The 21,948-nt window shown below is 40.3% G+C and overlaps 1 protein-coding gene and 1 long non-coding RNA gene across 7 annotated transcripts in view; one reads left to right on the top strand and one right to left on the bottom strand.

Annotated features, from left to right (window-relative positions):
• The window catches only part of AOPEP (aminopeptidase O (putative)), a 267,939-nt gene that overhangs the window by 96,816 nt on the left and 149,175 nt on the right, over positions 1 to 21,948 (top strand). For 5 of the 6 annotated variants that reach the window (XM_067569212.1, XM_067569213.1, XM_067569214.1 and 2 more), the window contains 2 exons: positions 8,807 to 8,996; positions 10,396 to 10,502. In XM_067569212.1, coding sequence (XP_067425313.1) covers positions 8,807 to 8,996; positions 10,396 to 10,502 — 297 coding nt within the window. Of the gene's footprint in view, positions 1 to 8,806; positions 8,997 to 10,395; positions 10,503 to 17,245; positions 17,434 to 21,948 lie in introns of those variants that run through there. The other variant, XM_067569216.1, reaches the window with a different exon arrangement.
• LOC137167191 (uncharacterized) lies at positions 10,435 to 11,451 on the bottom strand. The gene is made up of 3 exons (XR_010924044.1): positions 11,383 to 11,451; positions 11,146 to 11,206; positions 10,435 to 10,488 (listed from the first exon to the last, which is right to left on the bottom strand). It is a non-coding gene; the product is annotated as an uncharacterized lncRNA (long non-coding RNA).

Consider the following 21,948-nt stretch of genomic DNA (forward strand, 5'->3'; position numbering starts at 1 on the left):
CTCAACTAAGATCAAGTTCTTTTTTCCACTCAAAATGAAGAGAAATTGGATGTCTGGGAATGGCCATGGCTTTTCCTTCTCTGTTAAATGTATATTTTAGATTGACATATGACAGCACGATATATATGGACGACTCCAGTTCAGGAGCCATTTAGAAAACTCACTCTTAGACCCAGGCTTATGTCTGACTGTATCAGTGCAGTGGACTCTTAAGACCAGGGGAGATAGTTTGAAAAGATTAGTTATCCCACTCAAGGTGTCCAGGGAAGGTGGAAGAGAGGCCAAAGAAATAACTAAAGCAGACAGTGGGTGAGAAGAAGATGGTCCTGAGAAACATTGTCTAGGAGAGGGAAGGAGTAGGAAGGGCTAGGCCTTTATTTCTTTAGTGGCCCAAGACTAGGAGCCTTTTACAGGGGGAGAGACAAGGCTCCTCTTTCTCCCAGACAGCCCAGACTAGTATTTGGGATAGTTAGGCTATGTCTATACTGATGGTGGTAAATTTGCTGCCATCAGATCGATTTATCCGGTTCTGTTGAGCGAAAGTGAAGACCCGCTCAATCGATCCAGAAATCGATTGAATAAAATCACCTCCAAAAAAAGAGTAGTGTTGCGTCGATGGGTATGCATTTCCCGTCGGCACAGCGTAGTGGAGACGATGCACAGAAGAGAATTTAGGAAGTCGACATAAGTTATGAAGCTATTCTATGTAGCTTGTGTAATTCCCATCGACTGCTGCTGAATTTGCCGGTAAGTGTAGACCAGGCCTTAGACTCGCATGAGAAGTGTCAAGAAGAAAATGATCAGATGACTGGATGACTCAAAGAGGAGGCTTCAAACCCAGTCAGGGAGAGTTCAGAGGCTTAGGGAGACAGTCTATGGAAACTTAACCCTAGACTAAAGGGGAGAGGCCCAGGGGGCCAGAACTGGAACTACACAGTCCCATGAAGGAGGGCTTTGGGTCCTCGATTTAGGGATGGGCGAAAAGGTGACTGCAAAGCAGGGCGCAAAAGGAACTCCAGAGGTTCCGGGTGGTTGTCTGACCAATGCCAGCTGTAGGAGGGATGCAGTTTTTAAGCATGCCCCCTTGTGTGGGGTGCCACTGCAGTCTTTTGCCTCATTTTCTCTTCTCATCCTGGAAATAATCCACTCACACCCAAAGTCTTTAAAAACAATATTCCCCCCTCTGGGGTTTAATTTATTAAGCACAGTCTGGCTCCCAAAAGAGAACCTTTTTGCCCACCCCTAGACTAAAGACCAGAAGCCGTCTTTCCTGGGACTGTGTGGTTTCAGTCCTGGCCTCCCTGACCTGTATACTCTCTCTGACTGGGTTTGGTGCCTTTTATTTTATTTTTATTTTTTTGAGTCACCCACCCAGTTATCTGACCTCTCCCTTGACCTTCCCAGTGGGTCTAATTACCCCAAATATCAGTCTGGGATGGCTGGGAGAGAGGGGAGCTTTGTCCCCTCAGAAAGGACCCTGGTCCCAGACCCTAATGCAGTAGTGGCCTGGGCTTTCATATTCCTTCACCGTCCCAGGCACTAACTATTGCCCAGGATCATCTTCCTCTCACTCAGTGTCCATTTTAATTACCGCTTTGGGCCTTCCCTGAACACCTGGAGCAGAATAACTGGCCTCTTAAACTGCCTCCTCTGGACTTAAATAGCCAGGACCCTATTAGACTGAAAATGAGGACAGAGGTTGTCCAACCATGCTGCAGTTCAACATGTCTTCTAGTCTGGTTATAAATAAGCAGCTTTATTGTCACTCTTATTGACAACATGAGAACATGCATGCAGTGCATGCAGTTGTAGCCATGTCAGTCCCAGGATATTAGAGAGACAAGGAAGATGAGGAGCTCTGTGTGGCTCAAAAGCTTGTCTCTCTCACCAACAAAAGTTGGTCAAATAAAAGATACTACCTCCCCCACCTTGTCTCACTAACACGAGAACATGTTTTCCCCCCTTCAAGAGAGAATGAGAAAAACTGACAGCATAGGGATCAGAAGGCTGAGAAAATGCAGCCACCTATTTGAATGATTTGGGGACTCTGACTTGAAGGAAAAAAACTCATGTGTTAGCTGCTCCGTTCTGCTGTACTAGTGTAACATGTTTAAAATATGAGAACACATGAAGGCAGAAAACTAAATATTAACAAATTTTGTAAGTGCTTGTATACAAATGCTAGAAGTATAATTTATAAAATGGGTGAACTTGAGTGCCTGGTATTAAATGAGGATATTGATATAATAGGCATCCCAGAAACCTGGAAAAAAAGGCCATTGTGAAGAAGCTACCTGTATTCCTTTGCATTGGTCTTCCCTGCAGAGGATGTCAGGGAGGATTCTCTGAGCTATTCTTTTCAGGACACAAATCATAGGAACCGTCCCTGATTGGGTTGTCAGTAAAGATGGTTTTGGAACAAACTGATAGATTAAACAGTAATAAGTCACCAAAGAGTTCTGAAGGAACTCAGATATGAAATTGTAAAACTAATAACTGTAGTATGTAACTGTGACACTGACAAACTAGCCAGCTTGAGTGTGACCCATAACTTAACAGGAAGTGTTGAAATGTAATCAAGACAATCTACTTGTATGTGAATTTAAAGTATATTAAACAAGCAATCATTAGCGCATCTATTTACAGTAATAGAAATCAAGGATAGATGCTAAGTGTATTTGTCTGTGTTTACCTATATCTTGTTAGAAGTTAAAAATGTAACCAGATTAGTTTGTAGGTGCTAATTCCCTTTCATATCTTAATAGTGTTATATTGTGCATGTGGATGGTTTAGTTAACATTAAGATCAAAGATGTAATACTGCAGGAAATAATAATACTTTAGTTGTCTTCAGGTTAATTATTTATGCTAAAATGAAGAATATGATTAGGCCATGGAGATCACGCTGCCAGAGCAGCAACTGCTGGAACTGTTGACCAGCCAGTAGCCAGCCCCTGGGCCAGCTCCGGGGCCACCGGAGCAACGGCCGCTGAACAGCTGATCTGCAGCCAGCCCCAAGCCTGCTGGAGCAGTAGTTCCTGGCTTGCCAGAGCAGCAGACGGGGCTGGAGCAGCAACGGTCAGCTCCTGCCACAGGAGCAGTAGCGCAGCTGGAGCAGCTGCAAGCCCCAGCAGTGCTCTGTTATCCCCCATCCTGGTATTTTTAGTCAAGGACAGGTTGCAGGCTTCTGTGCATTTTTGTTTATTGCTCATGACTTGTCCCTGACTTTTACTAAAAATAACTGTGACAGAATCTTAACCTTCGCTATAATGAACTGTCTTAATCATTTGAATGGCTATTGTTTAATGTATTGCCTGAGAAAGGACCCACTGAAGAGAGATCAAACTGCTGGCTTGCTTTAGTCAAAGCTCATATGGTGGAGTTATCTGTCAGCACCCAGCTGGCTTCAACTATAAAGGAAGCTTCGGACCTGATCCTTTTTTTTAATTTCAGGTTTCCTTAAACTTTGACAGGGCAGGTCTAAGTCACAAAACTGAGGTCTCCAGGTTTACTCTGGATTTATCCTGGAATTTTTTATGGAAGAACTTTAACAAACTCTACATCTGGGCTGCCTATTGAACTATAACCTTTTAAATTAACTCCAGAAAGATTTTTACAAATCAGCAGCCTTCACCATTTCTGCTATTAAACTGACTTAAGCACTTTTCATATATCTGGAGGTTATTGATCTCTTAACCATTGCAACTCTCTTCTTTCTTTTTCTTATTAAAATCTTTAGTTTTAGTTACTAAAGGATTGGCCTCTGTGATTGTTGGGTAATATAAGACTCGTATTGATCTGGGGATCAGTGTCCACTCAGTATATTAGACTTGGCTGTCTAAAGGGGGGCCAAAAGCTGGCATGCTTATAGGGGACTGAGTTTGACTTCTTGATAACCAGTGTGGTGTCATAGAAGCTGTTTTGTTACCGACTTGGTGAATCTAATTATAGAATAAACCACCAGTTTGGAGGATTGTCTACTCTATTTCTTGCAGTTTGTCCTGAGTAAGCACTCTGTGTAATGCCTCCAGGCACCCTGGGCACAGTAACCTATCACTTAAATCAGCCTCTACCAGATAGCTAATGTAACCGATTTTTTTTTTAAAGGCTCAATAGGTGATCCAGGCAATTACAGGCCAGTAAGCCTAACTTCAGTACCAGGGGAATTCATTGAAACTATAGTAAAAAAAAAATATATATATATATATATATTATCAGACACATAAATGAACACAGTACGCTGAGGAAGAGTCAAGCTGGCTTTGTAAAGGGAAATCATGTCTCACCGATCTATTAGAAATCTTTGAGGGTGTCAACAACCATGTGGAGAAGAGTCATCCAGTTGATATAGTGTATTTGGACTTTCAGAAAACCTTTGACAAGGTCCCACACCAAAGGCTCCTAAGCAAAGTAAGCAGTCATGGGATAAAAGGGAAGGTCCTTTCAGAGATCAGTAATTGCTTAAAAGATAGGAAACGAAGGGTAGGAATAAATGGTCAGTTTTAACAGTGGAGAGAGGTCAATAGCACGATCCTCCAAGGATCTGAACTGTGACCAGCAATGTTCAGTGTATTCATAAACAATTTGGAAAGGGGGGTGAATAGTGAGGTGGCAAAGGTTGCAGACAATACAAAATTACTCGAGATAGATATGTCCAAAGAGCTACAAACGGATCTCACTAAACTTGGTGAGTGAGCAACATAATGGCAGATGAAATTCAATGTTGATAAATGCAAAATAATGCAAGTTGGAAAACATAATCCCAACTATACATACAAAATGATGGGGTCTAAGTTACCTGTTTCTACTCAAGAAAAAGATTCTGGAGTCATCATAGATAATTCTTTGAAAACATCTGCTCAATGTGCAATGGAATGTTAGGAATTATTAGGACTGGGGTAGATTTAAAAAAAAACAGAAAATATCATCATGCCACTATATAAATCCATGGTATACCCACACCTTGAATAGTGTGTGCAGTTCTAGTTGCCCCATCTCAAAAAAAGATGTATTTGAATTGTAAAAAGCACTGAGAAGCACAACAAAAACTATTAGGAATATGGAACAGCTTCCGTACAAGGAAGGATTAAAAAGACTGGGACCATTCAGTTTAGAAAAGAGATGACTGGGGGGGGGAATATGATAGAGATTTGTAAACTGATGAATGGCATGGAGAAAGTGAATAAGGAAATGTTATTTACATCTTCATGAAATTAATAAGCACAGGTTTAAAGCAAACATAAGGAAGTACTTCTTCATACAATGCACAATCAACTTGTGAAACTCGTTGCCAGGGGATGTTGTGAAGGTCAAAAATATAACTGGGTTTTAAAAAAATGTGGATAAGTTCATGGAGGATAAGACCATCACTGGCTATTAGTCAAGATGGTCAGGAACACAACACTATGCTCAGGGTGTCCCTAAACCTTTGACTGCCAGAAGCTGGCACTGGATGAGAGGGGATGGATGGCTCAAAAATTGCCCTGTTTTGTTCATTCCTTCTGAAGCATCTGGCACTGGCCACTGTGGGAAGACAGGATACTGGGTTAGATGGACCACTGGTCTTACCCAGTATAGCTGTTCTTATGTTCTGAATATTAAAACATTTTTCCTGGATATTTATTTTCTCTTTATTTTACTAGTTATTCTATTTCATGTTTTAGCAGTGTGGACAAACCCCATGGTAATTTCCTATTGATTTCATTAGAGCTTTGCCTGAATTCCTGAAAAGAAACTGGAGAATTTGGGCCTATCAGAGATGCAATATTTTCAGTTTGAAAATATCATTGATAATGTCTATTGCTCTAAGAAACAGCAGAGATCAGACATAATGTATATCTCCTTTACTCAACAAATTTCTCTAAAAGAAAAATAACTGAGTTGGAGATAGTTCATTGTCTGAAGACTGACTGCCAGGACATACAGCATGATAGTATTAAGATGACATGATACTGCTGTCAAAGTTGATGCTGGAATATGTCAGGTGAAGAAGTCCAGGATATTAATACAAATCTTAGGAATTGGTGGCAAATGTGAAGATTGCACTCATTTGGGAATGTAGTGTTCAAGAAGATTGCACTTCGGGGGCTAAAATGTTGGATCTTAGCTTAGGATGTAGACATCGAGAGCTCCTGACAACAGATACTAAACTTTGAGCTTAGTATCAGTAAATCATGTTGATGACAAGGGGACAAAATTCATATCCTTGATGGAAAATTCTGTTGGACTACAAAATGTTACAACTTTGTCATCATCTCTTTTATTCTAAGCTTCACATACTGCATTTATCATGCCCTTGAGGAATGATACTGGTAGTAAAAAAATATAGATATTGTTGATGAGTACAGCTGACATCCTGTGTCATCTGACAATGTAGTGTCTTCTGAGGATAAGGGAGCCTAAATATGTGGTCTTCAAATATATGTTGGAAAGCTAGAATTTCTATAAAGTAAATACATGGAACCATAGTTGAAGACTCAGATTTCTTCCTGGATTAATAGGCATTGGAAGTGCTGTGAAGGCTACATGTTCATCCCTGAAAGGAAAGGTGATGTTGGAATAAAGAAGCAGCTTACATTGCTCTGTAGTGGCACCTGTGACAGTTTCAGGAGTGGGGTCGATAAGCTGTAGAGGGGGAACCATGTGATCCCCTAAGTTGGGGGACCAGCTGGCATGATGCGAGTGAGCAAATAAAGGGGAGTATTTGATGTATCAGCAGAGAAAGGGGGGCAAGGTAAGCACAAATATTCTAAATGAAATTTCTGCTCCTACACATCTTTATTTTGGATTCATTTAGAAAGCTTCACGTTTTCATTTCAGCCGGAATTTGCCCTGTATATATTTCCTCACAAAAAAAAAATCTTATTTTTTTCCATAAAAGAGGCATATTGTCAAGGAATGACTTTCCTGTTACTTAAGTAACTTAGAATAGAAACTGTGATCCTGGGAATACAAGTTCTGCCTTTATTTCTACATATGTATAGTAGATACTTAAAATGCAAACCTTAATCTGAGCTTGTTTATAAGGCATGAAGTTACTTCCATTTTGTTTAGCCAAATGGTTGAAAGGCTGCCAACAGTATGTCTGGAATGTTGTTTACCTGGTGCATTTCTGTGGTTTTTCTTTGTAGCACTGCACAGACCACAGCTAGGGGTCATTTACTTAAAAATGACCAAAGTAATACCCCAGCTTGCAGTTATTCTTCTCAACAGGGGCTTGATAATAAAACAGTGTCTCATCATGTTCAGCAGCTTCTGTGCTTTTTTTCCTCTCCCTTTTTTGTTGTTGTTCTTGATAATTAGTTGTTTTTTGTAGAGATTGGAGAAGTGCTATTTATTCTTGCTCTTTGTTCTCAGTGACTTGATTCCTTTACTAGTGCTTTGCTTTTTGTGATGTCCATTGTGATATTAGCTGATTTAAGTGCATTTAATCTGCTTTTCTGAACTATTATTTTATAAGAAGATAGTTGAGTGGGTTTTTGTTGGTTTGTTTTTTTTTAACCACAAGCCATAGTGTTTTAAGATGTCAGATCCAGACAAGTAGACTGTTGCAGGAGAACTGTGGGTGGAAGGGTAGGGCAGGGTGGAGAAGATCTTTGCTGAATAGTATCTGCCTTTTAGAAATGTCTTAAGGCTATGTGGCCCATGTTCTTTACCCTTACACCTTCTCTAACTGTGTGGATTTTGGAAAACGGATGGGATATGGATTATGTGGAAATAGAGAGTACCTGGGATTAGAAGGGAAATATTCTGTGGATGTTGATCCGTATGTATGAAAGAACCTATCTCGGTGCCCTTTCTAGTCCCATTTGTGGCACTGGCAGCCCTGTCTGGCAATGCTCCTTTAATCCCTTGGATAGTAGTCATGTACAGTCACATTCTGCCACGTTTACTCATACCAAGAAGCACCTTATTACAAGAATAGTAAGGAACTTTATAGGAGCATTAAGTTTCTACTTGACATCAGTGTAGATGAATCTGTCTCAGAAAGCAGATCATATCTTAGAGCAGCCGTAATTTGCAATAAAATTTAAGCATTTTCTTAAGTGAATTATACCATATATATCATGTTTCCCCAACTCCTTGTTAGTACAGGGGTTCTGTTATATTCATTGGTGCATGCTGGTAACTGTGCAGAGTGGGGAAGAACACACCATGTATCCACATTTTCCCTCTGCCTTCTCCCTGACTGTGTCCATGTGGTAAAGGGCTTTCTGTTTCCCTGTGCACCTCATAGAGTGATTGGAGATATGGCTCTTGGATCTGTCGTGTTTGTTAACATGTTTGGATTGTAACAAATCAAATATGGTTTGTGTGTCTGTGTGTGCTTTATCTTGCATGCTTTTTGTTGCCTTTGGATAGCAACTTGTTTTCTTTTCAAACCATTTTTGCTGTATTTATTTCTTACTTTGATCATTTTACTGATTAAATACCTCCTGTCTGTATTCACACTTGCTCTTCTTTTATTATCCTAGTTTATATATAAATGCTTCTACTGAAATAAATCAGCCTTGTAATTTGAAAAATGTAAAAGTTTGGTTTAAGTTACTTATTACAGGTAATGTATGTTTGATGGTTGAATATGAAACAACTGCTTGGCAGAATTTTAGCTTGAATCTCTGCCAGACAACAATAAAGTGCAACCTAATTCCTAAAAACGCCCGAGCTATAAACTATCTGTCATGATCTAACATGCATATAGTAATAATAGGCTGACAAGGCTAATAAAGCCTACATATTACTGTAGCCACGCAATGCATGCTGTAACAGGTCTATAATGTGTTTTGTCCTTCATTCATATTATGCAGCCCACACATCATCTTCCTGTCACAGAGCGTATTAACGGGAGGGAGCCATCTCTGTGGAACACGTCTATGCCATGAAATTGCTCATGCTTGGTTTGGATTGGCCATTGGTGCTCGTGATTGGACTGAAGAATGGATAAGTGAAGGGTTTGCTACTTACTTGGAAGATGTATTTTGGGCAGTAGCACAACAGGTATGAAGATAGATCACTACTCTATTTTATAATGTAGAAATTAAGATGCTCTGTAACTGAATGCCTTATTATATTGAAGGAAATTACTATAAATCTCTATTTAAAAGTAATAAGTTCTGAGGCTACTTCTGTTAGAATGCATATTCCAGAAACATTATAAATTGGTTTAAAATTCCTTACTTCCACATCTATCCACACACCTTTTTAAAGATATAGGTCATTGCAAATAAGAACTAAAACATATTTTCTCAATGATTATCCGCCCCACCCACTACTCAGAATTGTCCCATTTTTTCCAATAAGTTGCTCCTCTTCGTCCTTTCCATCCACCTAATCATCTTTCCCATATGTGAGCATCTTTGAAATCAACAGCACAGGGGTCCATCTGTGCCCAAGAACTCTTCTGGACTGGGATTGTATTTTTGTTTGTTTTGTAAAGTACTAGGCACATATATGGCACTATATAAAATCAAACGCATTACTACCACCACATCTAGATTTAGAGAGAGAGAGGGGGGCAACCCCCACCCCCACCTCAAACTCTTCTCTGACCACCATCTTTACTATCATTCCCCTGTTAGAAGATGCTTCTATTCATTTCCTCTACTCTGTTTTGAGCCACCTGAAAGCATTTACTCTGTAGCGAATCTTGCAGAACTGGAAAGGAATGGACAACCAAAATCAAAACTGGATGATTTTATTCCTATTAATTTACAAGACTCTAAAAAGTATTTTTCTTTTTTAATCATTGGGTAATTTTGTTGCTGTGTATTAATGGGGTTATAAATATACTCTATATTACATCACAGTAACTGCAGCTGAGACTGAAATGATAATGTAGTGCAAAAAATGTCAAACCTTATTTCCATAAGGAGAAATCAGAAGTTAGTTGTTCATTTGTAGCTAACAAATTGGCATATATTTCATTAGCAACCATCACTGTAAATATGCTTTTGGTAAGGGGGAAATACAACAGGGATTTTTCACCAGCATAGCAGAAGTAGTAGGAAAGAGGAATGAAATCAGGACACACAACAGCTTTCTGCTTTCAAGGCTGGGAAGAGTAAAGATACCTGGCATATCAGTTCTGGCTGCATCTGTACTGTATGCCCAGTTCACTTATTGCCAGTCACTGAGGGGAAAACAACTGCCTATCTCCCTCCTCAGGCAGAAATATTTAACTGACTATTGATTTGATGCTCCCAGACAGGCTCTGTTTCCTCTGTGTTGGTCTTAACCCTTTGTAAAGCTTGCGTTTTTCAACAAGAGTGTGGATGTTTGTGCCATCCTCTGCTCCTTCTACACATTAAAGGGAAACAAAACAAGTCTTTCCATCAGAAAATGATTGACCATTGGGGAAAACAGCAAACAATGAACTATGTATTTGTATACTAACCAGCTGCCACGTGATGAAGCAAGAGAGCAGCAGGAGTTGAAAACTTGGCTGCGCTGGCAACGGCTCAGAGATGAGGTGCAGAACTCTGAAGAAGAGCTGCAAGTATTAAGGTAAAAATACAATGGCATATTCTTTTCCTTTTCGAGTCTGCTCTTTCTCCCCTCTCCCACCCATTTTCCCCTGCATCCATCCATCCATCCTCCTCCAAAGGAAATACATCCAAATCATCTGATTTACATCTACTACTTTTCCTTTATTTCCTTCTGAAGAAAAAAAGGTACCTAATTAATTTAAACTAGGTTACTTATCTTCTGTATTATGAGAATTTTTTTAAAGGGCTTCAAAAATGTGAGATTGTTTGATATAAAATGTTTCTGAATGTTTTATAAGTGCTTCTCTTCAGGAAAATAGCAGAGAGGCCATTTCATGAACAAAGTTGCTTGTTTGAAGCCGTAATAGTTGCTTTATATTGTGGTTGAACAGAAGAACATGTACAGTATCTAACTCACAGGCTGAATAAAGTTTTAAAAACCGAAGGACAAAATGTTTAAAAAAAATAAAATCTACCCTTTGCTTAGTAATAACTAAGATTTAGGTTTTTTTTGTCACAGGCATCTGAGCAGAGGCCCCTTTTCACCTATCATCCTAACTATGGACATATGTCAAACAAGGAAGCTCTTGTCTCACTAACAATGGCATAAAAACTGTGCATTGGTTGAAGGGGTTTCTTGGGGGTTTGCCATATTCTTTTACCTTGGGATAACTGGAGCAGTTGTCTAACTTTTCCACAGTGCACAGCTTGTCTCACCACACCCTGTAGCAAAGAAAATAAGGCTTGTGAGTTCCACCTCCCATTAGCCCTATGTTACCCCACATATCAGCTTGTCGGATATGATTCAGAGTATTGTAAACACCACACCTTCCCACTAGAGGCTGAAAGCTTTTCCTTCTTGGACTAATGCATTTCACAAGAAGCAAAAGAAAATCTACCTTATGGACACATGATGTCCCAGTCAGTGTTATGCTCCAGGCTTTGTCATCAGCACTGCATAACTGTACTCTTTTTTTAATAGCTGCTTTTATGTTTATTGATGAATTGTACATTGAACTTGTAAGCTGGATCAGACTAGGTACACATTTGCAAGTATGCAGTTTGATGATAGGTACAAAAACAAGCCTTATCACTAGCTACCATACAGCTGCTACCAACACAAGTGCTGATTAACAGTTTATATTTTTAGACTAGGAACCTGGCTTCTGGTGATAGCAGGGCTTATCTGGACATTTGCTCTCCTTTGTTTCAGTGTTAAGGAATCATGTTTGCCTTGTTTTACATTAATTATACATTTTGCTTTTTTTTAAAATGTGTGTGTGGGCATATGTGTGTAGTATAACCAAACAATGTTTTTTGTTTTTTGTTTTTTGTTTTTTTTTGTAGCGTTAAAATGTATGCTCCCATTTGACACTAGAGAAGGCTTTACTTGTCTTACATTTTGCCCTCTGCTCCCACCCCTTCTGGATATCCTGGTCTCTTTATATCTTCCATTCTGCTTGCCTTTTGCATACTGGTATTCCCATATCAATGTGAAACAATCACTAATCATTTCTTCTCACAAACTCTGTCACTATTACATGTTACAGAGTAGGTGCCTTAAAGGCAACTCATTGTCTGGTGATCATTCCTGTCTCTTTGATTTCTCTGGCTCATTTTAACTACTTTCAAGAAGGACATTCTAGTGGACACAGCAGAATTTAAATGTTTTCTGCTGCGTGCTGTATAGCCTGATATTTTAAAATTTGTTTATTTTGTATTGTCCCTTTCTTCTTTAAGTATATGTCTGTGTAGATCCCACAGTAGGTGTGCATGGGACTTATGCATGTAAAATCAGAGTCTTTTGGCACATGCATGTGTCCTGTGCCTACTCATGCTTCTGTGTGACGACATAACACAGAATGACTGCAACCCCTCCCCCCGAAGTTCCCTCTTGCTGCCCATGCTAGTGAATCGAAATCCAGTAGTGTTCAACCTGCGGCTCTTTCATATTAGCTGATTCTTCTATTGGATTGTCATCTGCCTCACTGGTAGGGAATTGCTTCAAAATCCCTAATTTGGTTAATTTGAAGCTAACTCCCTACCTCCAAAAAATAGGCCCTCCCCTGTTATGTACCCACCTGTACCATGTGGTTAAGTATTCAGCATTCCCTTCTGATATGCAGACTTCGAGCCCTGTACAACATGCAACAGCCTGATCCTGCTAACTGATGGCCACACCAGATACCTGTTCTGTTTGGGCAAAAGCCAAAGACTGGGAAAAAGCCAAAAGACTGTGCATAGCATGTCTCTCCTTTTCATCAAAGATGCCCATCATAAGTTCCGTTTGTTGGAGCTGCTGATAAAGTTCACTTTAAACCCTGAATAAACAGGTACCAAAACTGATCAGGTACCAAAGAAATCAGTATCAACGAATGCACCCTCCAACAGGCATATGACACTGAAAGCTGGTGCTGACAAGCCCTCAATGTTGAGAAAAGAACTGGGAATCTATATACCAGCCCCATACTGAGAACACTGACAATGAAATTCGGTGCTGATAGAGGATGTTCTGAGCATGGAAGCTGAGACTCCAGGCACAGCATGGTGTCGTCCCTCAAAGAGAGGCCAAAGCAAACCTCCAGGGATAAGACCACTAAGCCTGGCACAAAAATAAGGGCCAGTGAGGTGGAATTGGTTATATCTGTGCTACTGGCGAAGCATGCCTCAGGAACTAACCCCATGAGCAATGATGACCACACAGAAACTGATATGAACTCCATTAGCAGAGTTACTCATAGTATTTGCAGACATCCTACTAGAGGAGTCCACATATATCCCAGGGGTGAGCCTGATGCCACGACCACTACCAGCCCTGGAACAGAACACTATACTGAGTACACCATATACCTAGGTAAGCCTCAGGAGAAAGTGTATTCTTCTTACCTATCAACAGGCCGTATTGTCTCATTACAATCAAGCAGAAATCCATCCCCCTCAAAGTCATCAGGGGACCCAGTGGGGAAAGATCAGGAATCTCTTCTTTTAGGGCTCTGTCACAGCCTTACTGTGACTGGCAATGGACTGGACAGCACCATGCAACCATACCTTTATGGCATGCCACCATGGCCCTGTTAGACATATCTAAGGCTTCCAGTAGGTTGATCCCCTTCTCACTCCAGGAAACAGAGAAGATCACATTCTCCAGCAGCATCACTAGTCAGACCACTGACGCTGAGCAAGGAGGAATGTTGAGCACCCTCAGACGTAGTATCAGGAGAGCAGCACTGTCATCCTTAAACTCCCAAGGACTTCACTTCGTTGTTGCCAGATGAAGCAGTAACTACCTTTCCAAGAGCTGCTAATGAGGATAGCAGACATTTTGAACATTGAGTCTTCTATGGTTTAAGACAAGTCCCATAAATTATTTGATATCCTGACTGCATTGGATCCTGCTGGAATTGCTGTCCCAAGAAACAAAGGGATACTCAATCCTGTCAAAGTCCTCTTGGCAGACACCTGCAACCATTCCTGCCACAACAAAAAGGTTTGAAAAACAGTACCAAGTTCCACAGAAAGGATTTGAACATTTTATGTTCAACCCATTCTGGGCTTGTGAGTTGTCTCTGCAGTGCAGGGGAAATGTAGATCCATCAAGAGCACTCCGAGAAAGAGAGAAAATAAAATTGATCTTTTTGGAAGGAAGATTTACTCCTCTACTTCCCTGCAACTCTGTATATCTAATTATCAAGCTCTCCTAGCTAAGTACAACTTTTTAACATGGGACAGTGTCGCCCTTCTTAGCCAAACTTCCACTAGATAGTAGGGAAGAGTTTCAGAACATAATCAGTGAGGACCATTTAGTAGCAAGGACTGCTCTGCAGACAGCCATGGACACCTCAGACACTAGTCAGATCCATGGCTGCTACAGCCGTAACAATGCAAAGAACCTCCTGGCTAAAAGGGTCAGGCATCCCCAAGTAGGTGCAAGCTGCAATACAAGACCTGCCCTTCGAAAGAACTGAATATTTAGCAAATGCTCTATATTCCATTGAAGATTTGAGGGCCACCCAGTGCTCCTTGGGGATTACATACTGGTCCCATGTTGTAAGTCTTAACAGTATCAGCTTCATGTGAGGCAGGGGACCCGATTGTATCAAAGCAGATAGCCAAAACATCCCCTGAGGAGGAAACTGAGGTACTCCAAGGATGCCGGTCTTCCTCTTCGACTCTATCACACTCCACACCTGCTGCAAGACTGCAGATTTGATGGTATTGTTGGGAGCCATACCTAAATCAGTCCAGAACAGCATGTAATCTTTGGAAGTCACCTTGTCCCCTTCCACTGGGCTTTGGTCTTCCCTCACATCTGACAGATGGATATTCGAGATCACCATTCATAGCTACCTCATCCAGTGCCAATCCTTACCCTCACCCATCTCTTTTCAGGGATGCTTTTCATGAGAGATTATTACAAAGAGAAGTTGCCTTGTTGCTTCATCTAGAAGCTATAGATGAGGTACTGCAGGAGTAGAGAAGAAGAGGCTTCTGTTTCTGATCTTTCCATATTCTGAAAAAGAAAGGGGATCATCATCCTATTCTAGACTTGGGAAGACTGAATGAATGCATATGTTCAGATTCAGGATGATAATACTTGCCTCCATCATTCCATCTCTTCAGGTTCAGGACTGGTTCATGGCTTTTGACTTACAGGATATGTACTTTCATAAAGCCATTCACTCAGCCTACAGGAAATACCTGAGGTTCAAAGTAGGGCCCAACCATTACCAGTACAAGGTACTGCCATTCAGACTCTTCATAGAATGGTGATTCGTCATAAAATCCCTAGCAGTGGCAGTGGCACACGTAAGGAGGAGAGGCATCCACGACCACTTGTACCAAGACAACTGGCTGATTAGAGACCAATCCCAGCAGGAGATCACCACAGCCCTGGAATACATCCTCTCTTTGTTTTCCCAGATGGCCCTTTTGGTGAATTACAAGAAGTTCTGTCATTCTGTGACAGATGATCGAATTAATAGGAGCCATGATCAACTCCTGGTCAGAAGTATAGCTACTTGAGGACAGGTCTCTGCAAGTTTGCAGATGACACTAAGCTAGAGGGGAGTGGTAGATACCCTGGAAGGTAGGGATAGGATACAGCATGACCTAGACAAATTGGAGGACTGGGCCAAAAGAAAGCTGATGAGGTTGAACAAGGACAAGTGCAGAGTCCTCCACTTAAGATGGAAGAATCCCATGCACAGCTACAGACTGGGGACCGATGGGCTAGGCAGCAGTTCTGTAGAAAAGGACCTGGGGATTACAGTGGATAAGAAGCTGGATATGAGTCAGCAATGTGCCCTGGTTGTCAAGAAGGCTAATAGCCTATTGGGCTGCACTAGTAGGAGCATTGCCAGCAGATCAAGGGAAGTGACTTTTCCCCTCTATTCGGCATTGGTGAGGCTGCATTTGGAGTATTGTATCCAGTTTTGGGCCCCCCACTACAAAAAGGATGTGGACAAGTTGGAGAGAGTACAGCAGAGGGCAACAAAAATGATTAGGCGCACAAGACTTATGAGGAGAGGCTGAGGGAACTAGGTTTGTTTAGTCTGCAAAAAAGAAGAATGAGGAGGGATTTGATAGCAACCTTTAACTACCTGAAAGGTGGTTTCAGGGAGGATAGAGCTAGGCTGTTCTCAATGGTAGTAGATGACAGAACAAGGAGCAATGGTCTCAAGTTGCAGTGGGGGGGGCGGGGGTTTAGGTTGGATATTAGAAAACGTTTTTCACTAGGAGGGTGGTGAAGCACTGGAATGGGTTACCTAGGAAGGTGGTGGAATCTCCACCTTTAGAGATTTTGAAGGTGCAACTTGACAAAGCCCTGGCTGGGATGATTTAGCTGAGGTTAGTCCTACTTTGAGCAGGGGGTTGGACTAGATGATCTCTTGAGGTCCCTTCCAACGCTAATATTCTATGATTCTATGAATCAGTACTGAACTAAATAAGATCAGATCCAACAGTGGTGGTATGGACATGCCTCGGAATGCTAGGTCACAGTCAACGTATGTGACATCATTTGACAGACTTCACTTGTGGCCCCTACAACTCTGGCTAAGCTCAGTCTGTTCCCCATCAAGACACCAGATGAATAATAAGGTCATAGTCTCACTTCATGTCATTTTGGCACTGAATTGGTAGCTGGACTCCAAGAATGTATGAAGAGGAGCATCATTCTCTGCCCCTCCTCCAACAAGGATGCATTAGGAACCATTTGGGGATCCCATTTGCACTATCTCCAGATACAAGGGACCTAGTTACAGGATGACATGAAATTTGATGCAAACATCCTAGAGCTCAGAATGATCAGGCTTCTATGCACGACATTTCTTTCTGTTCTGTGAAATTCCACAATGCATATATTGACCAAAACCACATCTGAAATGTACTATATTAAAAAGCAAGGAGAAACCTGCTCATTACCCCATGCTAAGAAGCCATCAAGCTATGGATGTGATGTCACCAGCCTGGGATAACTCCAAAGGCTCTTCACCTCCCAGGAGTCAGCAATAACCTGGTGGATTTCTTGCAGACAATCCATTAACCATGAATGGTAACTGAAGTGGTCCATCGGTAGTTGGGGAATCCTCACAGTAGACCTTTTGCTGCCCCAACAGACACAGCTATTCAAAAAATCTCTCGCACATAAGGCACATATTCACCTACAGTGGGATCCATACTGACTGAAACATCTTGAAGAACCACAGTGACTATAAAGTAAGTAACCATTGTTTCTCCTTTTTTCCCCTCTCCTTTTTAAAGTGGAACTTTTACACTGAAAAACTCCTAAAACCTAGAACACCTGTGGATATTGCAGAGATAGGACTGGAACCAGGATCAAGATCTAAATTGTATAGGTGATCACTATCTCTGTAATTGGCCAAAACAAAATCCTCAATCTGAGACCCCTCAGAGTATTTTGGAGAAGAGAATTAAAAATTAAAAAATTGGTTGAGAATTTTGCAACATGTCTTGTCTTTGATTTAATTATGGATCCCTTAAAACAGCTGTGATTCCACTTGTTGTTTCAGAATCTTAATGTGCAGTGGTTAAGCCCTTGGCTGTACTCCTCAAACTGGAATTTAATCCTCAGCCAAATATAGAGTACTGTTGTCTTGCACCTTCAAGCATAAGATCCAAGTCCTCTTACCATTAACTTGTATAGCCACATCATAATATTACTAGTCATGCAATTATCCTGTCCTTTGTTATATCCAGCCACAGAATTAATCTGGATAAAACTCCTCCTGCATCAGAAAATTCCACTGGTCAGCTACACAGTGTGAGAGAAGTATTTAATTTCATTAGTTCTAAAATTGCTGCTTTTCAGGTTCAGGTTTCCTTTTAATCATGATGTATAAAACAGGCTAAAAGGAGGAACTAATCCGATTTCATAATGCCCACCGACTTATAAATTGGATACCTTAGTGAAGTCACCAGTGACTTTTTTTTGTGTTAATTCTAGCTTTTGCAATCATAGCTCATTCTATGTACATCTTACAATGCCTATAGCCTAATTTATTTTCAGATCTTTTCAGTCTTCACTTTATATTTCTTAATTTGTGATGACCAAAATTAAACCCATTAGGAATAGAGTAGACTGAGATAATCTAAGCATCCTATTTGCTTTTTTATCTGCAGATATGCACTTGGCAAGCATTTTCATTGAACAATCCATGATAACCGGGAGTATGGTAGAGTTGTTAGTGTTGAAATGTAGAAAGAGGAAAGAGAGATCAGAAGTTGGGTTTTTCATTATGTTGAGTTTGAGTTGGCAGTAGACATCCAAGAAGAGTTATTAGTCAAAGATGCAAGTCTGAACGAAGTGGGAGAATTCAGGATCAGAGAGGTAGATTTGTGCATCACCTGTATAGAAGGGGATGTTAGTGAAATTTGCTTTGAAATTGTAATTGAGCTCCATCCTATTGTCACTTTTGTCTGATCACTTTTAGTTTTTTGAAAATACTAAAAAAAACAAAGACCTTTATGTTCACATAAGACCTTTCTCAATCGTATTTCATTTTCTCTTACTTGATCCATCAGTAAAGTGTACAGAATTGTGATATTGCAACCATTTCCATGACTGCAGACCACAGTGGGATTATGTGTGGGTTTTTTTTTTTTTTTTTTTTTGTATTTGAAGGATCAATCAGAATGAAATCCAAAGTTGTGTGTGTGAAAGAGAACTCTTCTTCAGATATGATTACACCACCTGCTACAATACAAGGAGACTGATGAAAATTTCTGGCAGAGTCTTGTTTTTATTATAAATGTCCTCTTTTCAAGGCTGTCCTAAAATCCACACTTTAAAACAACAGCAGATGGTTGCAGAAGTTTGCCACTCAGGGCAACAGAATGGGGTGGTTATTGCAGAGGTCCCTGGGCATCAGTAAACTGAGTTAATTTTGACCACTTATCTATCAGTAGCTATTGGCTAGTCTGTTCTGTTCAGGTTCTTCTACCACACTTATCACTCTAGTACCTGAGTGCCTTCCAGTAGTACATTAAGCAACATGACTAACATCTGTGACGTGTTTGTTCTCGCATCTTTCCTTAGGGAAAGAAGTGTGTGCAATAAAGAATTTGGTTTTGGATTTTGTTTTTAATATTATATATGTACATATACAATGCTGTATGTTTGTTAGAGAAGGCAAGGTAAAAAAAATGTTCCTTGTGCTTGGAGTGGAAAGTGTTGAGGTTTGTGATGGTCTTAGTTTCTGTAGGAATTCATTCCACAGTCTTGGGTCAGACCATGAAAAAGCACTATGTCCTCTATAGATGATCTTTATCCTTATTGTAGAGCATTTCATTATGCTAGAAGAGCAAAACTGTCAACGAGAGTCTTCATCCTGGAGCGTTAGATGGCCTTTTAATACTCCTAGCCCAGGCCATTGAGGACTGAGACCTAGAACTTGATTCAATATTCTGTGGGAAGTCAGTAACTGGGATGGAGAATGGATTTGATGTCGTCTTGGTAGTCTGCATTCCTGAGACAAAGTGCTGCAACCTTCTATATCAGTTGGACTTTCATAAGTTTTGAAGGCTTCTGGTATGTTGCAGTGCTGTAGTCAAGCTAAGAAGTGATGATGGTTTGAATAACTAAGACTAGGTCTTCATTTGCCAAGATGGGATAATGTCTCCTAGCCAGCCAGAGATGATAGAAAGTATCACTCATGATGTAGCTAGGTGAGAACTTGGCATCAGTGAGAAATCCTAGTGCATTCCTTAAGCTACGGACTGAATTGACCAATTGCAGGTGCGTACCGTCAACCAAAGGAGACTGCACCATGGCTTCAAACTCTTCAGAATGCTTTTCTCTGTCCACCCCTATCACTTCTGTCTTGTCCCAAGTACAGCTTCAGCCAGCTGTTCTTCATCCAGGAGTTGGTCTCATCTAAGCATTTGGCTATCTTGGTGGTAGTGGTATGATTGTATGTGGGGAAGAATAGGCAGAGTTGTGTGTCATCTACGTATTTCTGGTCCTTGAATCCATGTCATCTGACCAGTTCACCTAGTGGCTGAATTGGAACAGAATGAAAATTGATCCTTCTGGGACCCAGGAATTTTCTGATGAAATTGGGTTTCATTAGAAAATGCCAATTAATCAAATCTGACACTTTTCATGAACACACATTGAGTTTGATGAACTTCTGCTGAACCATAGGCAGGTTTCTGTTAAAAAATGGAAACTGTGTCTTGTTATATAATAATTCTAGTTCTGTATGAAATGTAATGCTCTGAATACTTGCATATTAAAAATGACTTTGGGTTATATGGACCAGTGGTTAGAACCATGCAAATCCACAGATATCCATTTTATATCCGCAGATCATTTTTGTGGATCGGATGCAGATACAAATTTTGTATCTACACAGGACTCTACCAATGGTTCCTAAACTTTTCTGCATCATGTACCACCTGCTTGAAAAATTGATATTTGAAGTACCACAAGCTTATTCCTTCTTTTTGTGCAACTTTATTTTAGGTATTTAATAGGCTTACCTTAAGTATTTACGGACTCTAGTAAAATAAATGCCTGAAGAAGTCTAAAATATTTTATTATAACTTGGGCTATCCAAAAACAAGAATTCAGTTTAGTGCAAAATTGTGAGGCTTTGACATTTGTTTTCATTTTGATATGGACTGAAACCAAAATCTTCTGAAATAAAATTAAATGAAATAAAATAAGAGAGCAAGATAGAGACCACCCCACTATATCCAATAGCCAATGTTTACCTGGGATGTAAAAGACCCAGGTTGAAGTGCAGCTCAGAATCAGGCAGAGCGGGGACTTGAGCCTCAGTCTTCTCACATTGGGAGTGCCCTAACCAAAGAAGTATTCTGGGGTGGGTCATTTTCTCTGTCTCTGTGTCTGTGTCTCTCTGGTTTTGACCAGAAATTTCATTCTGTACCTAGGAAGTTTCATTGAAACTAATACTTTCCCATGAATATTTTACTTTCAATTAATCATCATTTTCAGTTGAAAAACATTTAATCAAAAAGTTCCTGATTATCTCTATTTATAACATCCTTTTTAAACATCTCAGGTTTTTAGACAGTGCATCAAAAAGAACATGAAGCAGCCATTATGATCATTTGTGTCTTTTACATTACTCAAATTGCAAGAAACAATTCAATGTCATAAATGGTGTTTTGGTATATTTTTGGTGTGTCACTGAACTATTTTCAGTGGCTTGATTTTTTTTTTTTTTAAACTTGTCTAATTTAAGTTCCAAGTTCCTGCTAATTTTTATCTTGATTATTATTGTACTTGAGCCAAATTTGTCTGCTTCTCCTTTTACAAAATTTGAAACAAGAAAAATACATAGCATTTTGAGTATCTCTGAGAAAATAAAAAATGTGTTGTTAACGGGAAAGGTGCATGTGTGTAAAATGCAAGGCGGCTCAGAGGGGGGAAGAGGTCCCTATTCTGTCAGGGGGATGGGGGAAAATAGGGCTTAAATTTCCAGAACTGCTAGTTTGTCACCTTTCTCTAGTATTAAAACTATATTTAAAGTCTCAGAATTTTTTTCAGTCATGTTGATAGACTCCTAAAGAAGTGCTGTCTAGTCCTCCTTAGCCACTAAGTGGCCTCAGTGTGGGATCTCTTGGAAAGAAGTTTGAAGAAGAGGAAGAATTAGTGCGGGTCTTCAGTACTGTGAATGTGGTAAGGAAGGCCCATTTACAGAGGAGCGGAAAATTTGTTTGAGTAATTTCTTTAGTTTTTCTTCTCTGTGATCAAACTTCTAGGTACTAACTAGTATAGGCTTCTGGCACGCCTATTGAAACATCGCAATCTGAAGACCCAATCCTAAAGAGTTAACACTGTTTGAATTTGTTCTGGATATTACTGTCTGTCTGACAGAGAATCCCCAAGGCTGTGTGTGTGTGTTGCAGGCCACTCTCTTTCAAAGCTTTGGTTGTTTTTCTGCTGACATGCAGCTAAAATGACAAACTGAAGAAGA

The sequence above is a fragment of the Emydura macquarii genome, unplaced genomic scaffold (genome assembly GCF_026122565.2).
Source record: "Emydura macquarii macquarii isolate MOO-44397 ecotype Brisbane River unplaced genomic scaffold, CSIRO-AGI_Emac_v2 contig_2897, whole genome shotgun sequence".
Taxonomy (NCBI): Eukaryota; Metazoa; Chordata; order Testudines; family Chelidae; genus Emydura; species Emydura macquarii.